At 39.6% G+C, this 12,009-nt stretch overlaps 1 protein-coding gene across 1 annotated transcript; it reads left to right on the top strand.

Moving 5' to 3' along the window:
- Nucleotides 1-3,174: 3,174 nt before the first annotated feature.
- On the top strand, nt 3,175-7,378 carry LOC122557420 (high mobility group protein B3-like). Its single transcript, XM_043705128.2, has 5 exons — nt 3,175-3,253; nt 5,036-5,197; nt 5,283-5,425; nt 5,649-5,823; nt 6,110-7,378. Exons 2-5 carry the CDS (start codon nt 5,048-5,050, stop codon nt 6,254-6,256), a joined length of 615 nt encoding a protein of 204 aa, XP_043561063.1. The 5' UTR covers nt 3,175-3,253; nt 5,036-5,047; the 3' UTR covers nt 6,257-7,378.
- Nucleotides 7,379-12,009: the final 4,631 nt, after the last annotated feature.

The raw sequence follows: 12,009 nt of genomic DNA, 5'->3' as shown, positions 1-12,009 counted from the left end.
TGTGTTTTCAGAGGTAAAAGGTCATAGTAGAAAGCAGAATAAGTTGCCAAGGATACTGCATATTAAAACAAAAATGGGAAAAGATTAATTTTAAGAATAATTTGGAATAACTGTGTGTAGGTTTCTCTCAATACTACCTGACAGTGTGATGGGAACACCCGAAAGAAGTACAAGGTCATCAGTAGTAGAGTCATGGAGTCAGTTGTACAGTATGGAACCAGACCCTTCCAACCAGATATTCCAAATTAATCTAGTTCCATTGCCAGCCTTTGTCCCATATCTTTCTCAACCCTCCCTATTCACGTACCCATCCAGATGTCTTTTTAAATGTTGTCATTGTTATTCATGTAAAAGACTTTTTGAAAAGTGACTAAGAATGGACACTAATTGCCATTATTTTGGTGTGAGATCTCCAGGTAATGTGGACAAGGATCCTAATGGATCTTTATCCGTTTTTTTATAACTCTAATATTTTGAACAATGTTTTAATGTGCCAAAGTTTAACCTTCTGAAGAAGGGTTTCTCTGATTTCTCTCCACACACCATACCAGACCTGCAGAGCTTTTTCCAGCAATTTCTATTCTCATTTCTGCATTTTAAAAAATTTAACCTGCCATAGTAAGTTAGTATTGAAGGCTGCTCTTACTAGAAGAGGGGGGGGAGACTTCAAAGGAAAATTGAGAATAACTGTAAAAAGTCTTTTTAATTTTGAAGAAAGTATTAATTTAATGGCTCTGAGCCAGAGATGATCATATTCCAATCTATAAATTTCCCTTAAGCAGTAATTAAATTCTGACATTAAGCCTGCGTTTCCAGACTGGGTTCTGTGGCCTTAAAGGGATGGCAGAATGATACATAATGTATTACTTGATATGACATCCCTGTCGTTATTAAACCGTACCTTCTAACTTGCTGAGCAATACCGTAGGTGGTCCCATAAGCGAGTACAAAAACGTTTCAGAAGTCACACATCACAGTGACCGAACCCTGTGTAAAGCGGGAACGCCATGTCTATTACCCCTGTTACATTTGAACTTGGCCTCTTCCCAAGAATAGCACCGGGGGGATTTATAAGCAGCTGTCAATCTGCAGAAACTTTTCTCCGGATGAGTCTAATTAGATCACACCCCGTAGCAAATACCGGAATACTGGTCTGTGAACGTGACAAGTTGGGTTAAACTCGGCCGCCACTTTAGCTAAACAATAGCGTACCGCTGACCTGCTAACACTTCCAGAAGTAGCGAGCCACTTTTTAAAATTTAACTCCAAACACCCTCAACTGGACTTCCTACACTTGTGTAGCAGTGTTTCCAAATAGAAAAGATGTTTATATAGATAGAAAAATCAATTTCTGATTTTATACATTCACATTTCATCCAATTATTTCACAGGATTTTATCAATGAAGGGTCACTAGACTCGAAACGTGAACTATTTCTCTCCACAGATGCTGCCAGACCAGTTTCTCCAGTAATTGTTTTTCTTTGATTTCCAGCACCCGCTCTTCTTTTCATTTAACTTATAAAACCAATTACACACATTTTGGAGAAATGTTTTAAAATGACGTTTCTAGTAATAATGCCCTGTTTTGATTCCAGTTGTCAGTAGCTACTTTTCTAAACTTTTTAATGCGGATTTTGAACTTTCGGACATGTCCAACAATTGAATTTGTCGCTTCTAAAATTTTGGAATACTTGTCGTGAAAAACAGCTGTAGGTAAAATGATTTAACATCAATACATTTAATACTTTAAATCTTTTTGTTCGGAATTTGTTCTTATTGTAAGGTTCTCTAATGTCAGTCCTGGGAAGAACAATGACAAGATTTTTAAACAAAAAGCGCTATGCTTGATAACAAAAGATGTTAAAATTCGTTTATTTTAAAAAATATACATCTATCCAAAATAAAGAGCGATAGCGAAAGATTTTTTTATACCAGTTGGATGCAAGGCTATAGTCCATTGAGCTCTTATATTTATCCAGAATGTAAACAGTCGCAAAATATTTTTATTACAGTGAAATTTCATTAAGGTTCAGAACTAAGAACGGAGGCAAGTCTAATTGTTTTGTTTTTAAACGTCATACTTTCACGTGAAACGAGAGCAGCAATAGCTTTAAAACTCGGGCATCAAGTTCAGTGTGCAGCTTATTCAGAGGGAGACCAATGAGGGGGAGAGAGATAGAGAGACAAACTATTAAAGAACCCGAAACACACAAAGTTGCAGAAACTCAGGAAGTCTGGCAGCATCTGTCAAGAGAGAGAGAGTTGAAGAGTCAAACCGGACTCGAAACGTCAACTGTTTTTCTCCCTCCACAGATGGTGCCAGACATGCTGACAGCCAGCATTTGGCATTTTTTTTGTCCCCAGGCTTCCAGCATCTGCAGTATTTTTACTTCCACTGTTATAGGACCATGTTCAGGGGGGTTGAGGGAAGGAATTGTTTATGATTTTTTTGAGGGGGAGGAGGAGAGGAGAAGAATTACTAAAGGGACGAGTTTGAATGAGAATTTTAGGAATAAATTGAGATTGAACTACGGTGGGAATCATGATGTGGAGGTGCCGGTGTTGGCCTGTGATGGACAAAGTTTAAAAATTCCTGATGAAGGGCTCTTGCCTGAAAAGTGTTTTTCTCCTGCTCCTCGGATGCTGCCTGACTTACTGTGCTTTTCTAGCACCACTGTCTTTCGCCTCTGATCTCCAGTCTTCACTTTCTCCCAAAGTTAAAAATCACACAACATCAGGTTGGACTACAACCTGCTGCTGACTTTTTTTTACGGTGGGAACAAATTGTGTGTGTGTGTGTGTGTATATAGGAGGGGGTGCTGCTGGCGGGAAGAAGTTGAGTTGATGAGGGAGGTCTAGTGGGACAGGTTTGAGAGTGAAGGAGAACTGTAGGAATAAGTTGAGTGGGAGGAAATGTACTGTACGAGCAAGTGCATTGAGAAACTTTTTTTTTCTTCTGGCTGTTGCAGCGCTCTGCCAGGGCATTTTCCTTTTCGAAAAAGGCGGGCCTTTTTTGAATCTGGCGGCGTGCGAGGCCGCGAGCCAATGAGGGACGGGCGGGCCGCGGGTGGGCGGGGCGGAGGGCGGTGGCGCCGGCCAATCGGGAAGCGCGGCCACTGTTTAAAGCGGCGGCACGTCTGTCCAATGAGCGGGCGCGGCGGGGTCTGGGGCGGGAGGGGGAGGGGAGTTGGTGCAAAAGGAGGCTCGAGCGCGTCCGCCGACAACCAGCAGCAGCAGCAGCCAGCCGCCGGGTAGGTACGGCCGCGAGAGGCGGAATAAAGAAAAACAAAATAACCGCTCCCCCTCCAACCCCCAAACCTTTCGTTACCCCTTCCCGTCCCCTCTCCCCGCCGTCCCCCACTCCCCCCACCCTTCCCCGCCGGCGGGAAGGTGCTTTCCCGGCTCTTCCTCACCCGCGAGGCGCTTACACGCCGCCTTTAACATGGCAGCACCCCCCCCCCCCCCCCCGCTCCCTTTTTTCCCTCTCTCTCATGGCGATAGCGAGCCGCGGTGCGCTCCCGGCCGCCGGTTGCGCTCGAGCCCCGTTTCGCTTTCCCGCCGGGCTTCCCCCTTTCTTCCCCCGTCCGAGTCGGCGGGGCGGAGAGTGGTTTTTCACAACTTGTCTTTATCTCTCAGAAGCCCCCCCCCCCGCTCTCTCTCTCTCTCCCTCCCGACCGCGGTCTATATCAATGCAACCGCTATGCGTCAAGTGTCTGGAAAACTGTGGCCAAACTTTTTCAGCCGAGTTTCTTCCTCGATCCACACGCACGAAAAAATTCGGAAATCCGGGTTAATATTCCCCCCCTCCCCCTCTCTCAGATCGGCCGTGGTAATTAATTTTTTTGTGTGTGAGGGTGTTTTTTGTGTGTGTGTGTGTGTGAGGTATTGTTGGGTTCTCTCTCTCTCTCTCGCTCTCTGGCTGTCGTTCACTCCTAGTGCAAAAGATGGAGCCATTTTAGCCCAGCGTGTATGTGTGTGTGTGTGCTATTGAGAACAACTATAGAGACACATTGCCCCTGCTCTCTCTCTCTCTCGCTCTCTATATATAAGCACTGTGCCGCCTAAGCAAAGAGGGGGAACAATTTCTTTTCTATCCCTTTATAAAACAGCCGCCTGAAACACCCCCACCCCAGCGATTTTCCGCCCCAAAAGCAGCCGCAGCCTGACGACGGAGGCATTTCAAGGGGACTTTCTTTCATGAGGAAGGATTTCACAAAATGGAAGAAGAATTATTGGGATGTTGACCTGTTTTTCTCTCCCTCCCTCTCCTTTCTTTCCTTGTCGACTGCAATTCGCCATCATTACTCTCTATCTCCACATAGATGTACAGTGCCGTCCCCACCTTGTGCTTAAATCACCACAGCAAGGTTTTAAATACCCGTTCTTTTTTTCACCCCCTCTCTCTCCCTCTCGCCCTTTTTTTTTTGCAGGTTCTTTGTTTCAGAAGAGGATTTTTTTTTGTTGTCCTTGAACATAAAATGGAGATGGAAAGAACATGGCGGGAAAGAAATAGATAAATAGCTGAGGAAAGATTCTGGATAGAAACTATTAAGCTTCAATGCTATTGAATTGAGCAGTTGAAAAGCGCTGGCGGCTGTATTCGGACTGGTGCTTTCAGTTTTTAAGTTTAATTTGCGCCTATGTGAATTCGTCTCTGAAATGAAATATCTTTTTCTAACAATGGAAAGAAGGACTTCTGCCGCGTAGGTTGTTTTTTTTTTGAAATCGCATCTATACTTTTTACGGCTGCTTAATTCAAACGAGGCTACTTTTTTTTTACTTTGTCATTCTTGTTGCAGGTGATGAAAAATAACAATTTCTTAACTTTTTGGATGATTTTTTTTCTTCAAGAATTGATATTTAAAATGGATAGCCCAAACAAAATGAGATTTCAATTTTTTCCAAAGTTGACATTGAAGTACATAATGTGGGAGACTAGTAGGCATTTATTTTTTTTAAAAAAATGTACAAATGTGGATTTGCTGCTTTCAGGCAAATTTGGGGGAAATATTTACTTTTTTCTCTCTTTCCAGAGAAATATCAATATGGCAAAGCGTGACCCGAAGAAGCCAAGAGGCAAGATGTCCTCTTATGCGTATTTTGTTCAGACTTGCCGTGAAGAACACAAGAAGAAAAGCCCTGATATTCCAGTTAATTTCTCGGAATTCTCTAAAAGATGTTCTGAAAGATGGAAGGTAACTTGTCTGTCTTGTGTATAAACAAATGCACAATATATATTCTTGACTGAGATGTTGATCTAATGTATATATTCTTCACCAGACAATGTCCAGCAAAGAGAAGGCCAAATTTGAAGAACTGGCCAAAGTAGACAAGGCACGTTATGACCGAGAAATGAAAAATTACGTGCCAGCTAAAGGTAGCAAGAAGAAGAAGAAGGACCCCAATGCGCCAAAAAGGCCTCCGTAAGTATACTCATGATTACTGTCAATTGTGTTGACAACTGAGTGGCTTTGACTTCAGAAACTGCAAAATTCTGTTAAAAGCTTGATTTCAAGAGCTCCTAACTTCTCAAAAATGTCAGCTTTTATAGCTGCTTATTTCTTCAAGCCCAATTGATACTTTGTTTAAACGTAATACCGTGACTGTTGTTTCAAATGCATTTGTTGTAATACGTCTTTTTTGCAGCTCTGGGTTCTTCTTGTTTTGCTCGGAGCATCGACCAAAAATCAAAGCTGTCAGTCCTGGCTTATCTATTGGTGATGTAGCAAAGAAGCTTGGCGAACTGTGGAATGCATGCAGTGAAGAAGAGAAGAAGCCATTCATTAGCAAAGCTTGTAAGCTGAAGGAGAAATATGATAAGGTAAGTACAGTTGCAACATTAAGTACTTCCACATTTTGATCCCCAGGTTAAATCCAGAGTAGAATTTATACAAACTACTTGATCTGAACACTGATCAGTTTCTTCCTCTATATATATTTGGAATCACTTGTAATGCCACCTGAAACTTTGTATAGTATGAGGAAGTATTGACACTACACAGGGAAGACTTGGTGGTTTTAAGTTTTTTTTTGTGCAAGTTGGTGATCTCATTGGAATTGCTGGTCTTCCAAGTGGCAAGGAGTTGAAATAATTTCCTTTTTTTAAGGATGTTGCTGATTATCGTGCCAAAGGCAAGGTGGATAGTGCAAAGAAGCCCCCTGCCAAGAAGGAGGCATATTGTGATGACGACGATGATGATGAGGAAGAAGATGAGGAGGAAGAGGAGGAGGATGAAGAAGATGATGATGATTAAATTGTACATTTTGCCTCAGCTTATTACTTGCTATGTAACTGAAAGCATTTAAACCCTGTTACAAGTGTTGCAACCTTTTAATTTTGTAAGTTGGTGTGTATATGGTCTAAGGCAAAAAGTAGCTTGAGTTTTAAACTGTACAGGCCTTTTTGTAATATTCACACTACAGCGGTGGACATTGAGTCAACTGTTAACTCCTCTTTCTGTAGACTGGCTCAGCCTCCTGTGCAGAAGGGGGATTTAACTGGATTAAAATGTATTTATGTGGTGTTGTGTTTAAGTGCAGTATAGTTTAAAGTGCCGTTGTAGCCAATTCTTCAATTTTTGAGATTGCTGTAAGTATGAGGGGTAATGAAGCAATCAAAGTTTAAAAAATAAATCAGAGTTGTCAGTAGGCATTTTTTTTTTAAGCCTGCCACGCTTGTAGGCAACATCGCACGGTGTCTGTCCCACATACTAGAATGGTCGTGCAATATACTTTTGACTTCATTCAGAATGAGTAAGGTATGGTTTATTGAGCGGAGTAGCAAGATGGCAGCCACCCTTGGGTAGTGATCAGTTTATTTTAGACCTTTTGGATGAAAAGGAGGTCACCATCATTCAATGCTAGCCTCCTGTGCCTATGTATATCATGCTACTGTACTCCAAGAAAATATTGGTAAGCAGAAGCCAAATCCAAAGGGCTGTGAAATGGTAAATGATTCTTTCCATTTCTGTGAACTGTTGTTCTCACTTAAATGAGAAAGGAAATGTACTATTTTAAGACAAACGCTTTGTTTTGGCATTAATAGGCCTGTGTGGTGTTCTAGGTAATATTCATGCTTTAAAGTGATTGCATACTTCACAATTGGTGCAATTTGGGAACAATTTGAGCAAAATGCTTTAAAGCATCCTTTTTTTATATAAAAATATTAGGACTTTGCAGTACAATGTGGTCCTGCCTGAATCTTCACAGGCTGTGTGGTGACTCCCAATTTGCACTTTGCTGAAATCCTAGTGACAACCCTGAGCATTCTGTACTTTAAATGATCTTGTAACTAAGGTATATTTTCTTTTTTGTATGTTTAGTATGCTAAAATGTGTTTTGAAGTAATTAAAACAGGATTAAATTTGTAAAGTCTTGCTTGTCTAAAGTGTCATTAGATATTTCATAATGCTTATCCCTACACCAGTACACTATAGGATGATTGAAGTTTTGAAATGAATGTTTCCATCCTAGAAAGACAATAAGTTCCCGAGATACTGAATTTCACTTTCTGACTCTAGGAGTGGTCTACTTTTACATTTTTAAATAGATACAGTTAGTGAAATTGATTAGCACCCGTGAACTAATGACCAGAAAAAGGCAACAAACTTTTTTGCAGTATTAAAGAACAGGAAAAAATTGCAAAATATCTAGAAGTTGGGGTCACTGGTTTAAAAATAGGAGCCTTCCCAATTGAGGCAGAGGAGGAAACATGTTGCGGGTATAGGATCTTTGGTAGTCTCCTAAAAAGGCAGGTGCAGAATCTTAACTCTATTAAGACACTAGTAGATGCTTGGAAGGTGTGTAAGAGAATTGGGCTCATGCAGAATTGTGGAGTTGAATTTTAAGATTGAATCAACTATGATTTTTGTTGAATGGTGATTGGCCTGCTCCTAATTTGTACATTCAAATCCAATTTTACTTTGGGGTTTTCCAATCGGGTACTGAAACATGACTAGACCATCTACCTTCTATCAGATTCCATTCAATTGGTAATCAACTACAATTTTAATATGATCGATTACTTTTGTGATCACCAACTTTTCTTAAACTCTTAATTGTATTCATTTGGTTGAGTTTGATCACTGGTATTTCTCGAAAATACTGAGTGCATGCCACTGTCTTTCACTAACGTTTTTAAATTGACTTGATCACTGGTTATTTTGACATACACAGTAGTGTCAACAAAATGTAGTTCAAGGCTTGGGACAAGGCTAGATCCAGGATATGATATTAAGAATGTTGTTCCAAGTTGTCTGAGAACATCAATGGCCTTTCTAAGACATTGTCCCATTCAAGGAATCTAAATTGAGAGGGATAGGTCCTGCATTTGAAACAACTTGGGTTTTTTTGAAATTGCACCAAACCCCATTTAACATAAAGCCTATGTCTGCCCATATTAGCAAAGCTTCCCTAAGTGGGGTCATGAGCTAAAATTTAGCATCGCAAAATCTAAGTAGTTCACATTTTAGATATAATTTTTAAGTCTCAACAGAATCATTTGGTTTGGGAATGGGAGTGGTGGGTGAAAGGAAAATTTGTTTGGGAAGCAATGCCTCTGCTTGGCAAAACTCTTGAGCTGTGGTTCAGTGTTATCTCTGCACTGTCCAGTTGTTGGGTGACTTTAGTTTCTACAGCTTCTAATTTTGTAGTCTGTCATAATATTGCTGCTGGCACTTGTGATTTACATTCATAATTCAGTTCTTGAAATTTAGAATTTTGTGTAAATATTGGCACAAAACATTCCAGCTGATAGTATTGAGATACCAGTAAATTTAGTTGCTGTATTTTGTGACTACTAATTGTGTTCTTTATCCTGGGAGAGCAATTCTATTAAGTCTGCAGTGCTCCACAATTAATCTCTCCTCCTGTGGATGCTAAAGAATCAATGTACTTTGCACCATTTCATATTTTTCAGCAAAAAATAAGTAAAGTGTTATTCTCCACTCATTCATGCTGGGTTCCTGCTAATAGGCAAAATACAAGGTGAAGTGCAGAGTATGTTGAAATCCATGTTGAAGTTAGCTGTGTCAGGCGGTTAAATCTTAAGGAAAAAGATCTGAAACTTAGTTCAGATGTGCGTTGCAATCCTGCATGAGTTCCTAATCCTCCTCCAGCTAAGCACTAAACGTGTTTTAATATAATCAGATGTGATTTGGATTCTTGTCTTGCAATGTGCCACGTTTTAATTTTGAAGCCAGCAGATTAAGTGCAATATTGAAACTTGCCCACTGACTTGGTGATTAATCTTAGCATGCAATGCATGCAGGTCTAAAATCTGGTAGAAATTATGCATATCCTAAATTTACCTGCAATGGAAGTATGACAATGGTGTTTGATCTCCAAACAAATGAAATCCAGTAAATCAATTTTCATGAAATACATTCCACAAGTCTAATTATCTAAATATTTTCAACATTTACTCCTGCCCTAGTAACGTTTTTCTGAACAGTACTTTGGTTAGCCACTAGGTGTGCTAGAATAATCGTTCTTGTTCGGGCTACCTGTTGATCTATAAGCAAGATTGTCATTGAGTGCAAAAGGTTCAAGTCTGGTAGACCTGATTTATCTGTGATGGTTGTTAAGAGTATAAGGAGAAATCATAATGGGTAAAAAAAAAAAATCTTCTGGTTACCTAATTCATTGTCTAACACTACAGTTAGTGATTTAACTACTTCTGTTACCACCCTTGTGAAAGTTAAGTTTGCAGCTTTTAACCTCCCTGCAATCGATAGATACATGACACCTGGAGGTGCAATTGTTGGATTTTGTCTTCCTGTATAAAGATTTGATGGTGTTCTGTTTTTGATGCTTTGTTAATTGGTTTGATCATTAAAGGTAGGGGTAGAACAATTCAATAATAGCCATGAAGGTTGCAATATTCCACAAGTTCTCAAAGGATACCATTTTCTTGAATTTATTCCTTGTGCTATTTATTTCATCCTGCCCTCACTTAGTCCCATTGTAGTTCTTGAATGATTGATCCAGAGTTGATTTTCCGACTAGTCAACTTGCACAATGGTACACTCAGATTAGTAAGCATTGAATTCTAATGGGTTCGTTATCTTATTTCAATAATCTGTCCTGCCCACAAACAGGGATGGAGTAAATACTTCTAATCAACCTGGTCATACACCTTTTAACACCACCCAGAGCAAGTGGGATTTGAACCTAGGCTTCTGACCCAGAGATAGGGAGATCACTGGTAGTGACCAGAAGAACCCTCTGGAATGTATCAATAAGTGCCTGTGTAGCTGACTCTTTCTCATCAGAATGACCTACCAGACAACTTCACATTCATTCTTTCCTTTCTCAAAGGCAACAAATGATTTAAAGGCAACCTTTACAAATGGTGAACAATTGGACTGTTAGTTTTTTATTCCTGGAAACTAGACGGAATGAGTGTTGCTAATTGGAATCATGGTTTGAGTCTGGACTTGTCTTGCAACTGTTTTAGAAATTTAGAAATTTTTAAAATTACCTTTTAACAAATAAATTTAAAATCATTCTGGTGGGGAGGCGGGAGAGCAGGTTTTTTTTTAGATTGATTGATTAGATTCCCTACAGTGTGGAATTCTAACTGGTCTTGACCAAGCTTTTTTTCCTAAAACCATTCCGAAGGTTGTAACAAACAATGGAGAGCATCGTGGTTTTAATGATCAACTTAGTGCTGGCAATGTTTGTTTTACACCCCCCTCAAAAAGCCCTTCATTCTGTTTGTCCAGAGACCTTCGTTGCTTTTTGTTCAGGTGAGTAATTAGCAACTTTGCTCTTGTCATTTTGCTCCTTGAATAATTTGAGTGGAGAGCAGTTCCATTTCTGAAGGTGGTATTGTGATAAGGAGAAAAACGATCATGATAGGAAATGAGTCGATCGCCTTTTTACTGTCTTAAATTGTGTGTGATGTATTCTGAATGTGCTAGAATTAAAATTGTCTGCATTTGCTGAAAGAAAGTTGACAACTAGAAAGGTAAGTACTGAAACTTTTTTTTGCTACTTTGAAAATCTGCAAATTTAGTGAAGTAAACTCAGCTCAGTCATATGACTTATTTTGAAAGATGTCTTCTATGCTAACAGGGCTTCACTAATAGTTTACTTGATCAGTTATTTCCTTATGATGCTGAAGTTAGAAAATAGATATTGACTAGTACAGTTCCTTTTTTCTTTTTCACTAATATTGAGAGCTTTTAATACCTCATTGCTCAGATCGCATCTCAATGCAGCAATCCTCCCAAAAATGCTTGCCTTGATAAGTCTTTTTGGAGTTGTCAAACTTCTCCATCTTGGACGCCACCACTAACCCAAAGTTCTTATCTTGGAATTGACATTTTCATGTCCCTCCATTTGATTTCAATTGTTATTAACATGGAAGATGGGACTGGGGATGGTGCAAACTCAAATCTGTTGAAATAGCTAACAAAATATTCTCTTTATTTTGGCTCCATTTTTATTACTTCCCACAATGTGTACGCAGCAGAGAACTGACTACAGAGTTAACATTAACTTTTTTCAGATAAAATGTTAATCAAGGTGCTACCTACCTCCCAGTGTAAAGCACAATTGAGGGCAATGAAGAACAGGGTTATTTTCCCATCCTGCAATGTCATGGCCAATGTTTATCTCTCAAAATAAATTATCTGGTCATTGCTGTTTTATGGGAAACTATAATCTATTGCTGTGTACTGCATTGATTCTGAAGTGCTTTTAGGGTCGTGTAAAATGCTAAATAACTGAGTTTGTTCTTCAATTTGTACCACTGCTTTATGAGTAAAGCAAAGTAGAAAGGTTCTTAGCTGACATCTTTTGGTATCTATTCCAACTGGATTCTCCCCTGTTTTAGTCTGTGCAAGCAAGGGTTTTGATCCACAAGGATTATTTTCTCTGTAAATTTCTCACTGATCTTTTCCTTTTCACAAGCTTCAAAAGAGCTGTTATTGTTGCTAACTGTTTTAATCTTAAATTGGGCCATAAAGATCTATTTGCATTTATTTTTAAGGGTCTTGTGGCA

This window comes from Chiloscyllium plagiosum, unplaced genomic scaffold (genome assembly GCF_037043375.1).
Source record: "Chiloscyllium plagiosum isolate Xiang-an unplaced genomic scaffold, Cpla_swu_hap1 HiC_scaffold_11, whole genome shotgun sequence".
NCBI classification, from domain to species: Eukaryota; Metazoa; Chordata; class Chondrichthyes; order Orectolobiformes; family Hemiscylliidae; genus Chiloscyllium; species Chiloscyllium plagiosum.
The sequence above is the reverse complement of the archived record's forward strand: the minus strand, read 5'-3'. Positions and strand labels throughout refer to the sequence as shown.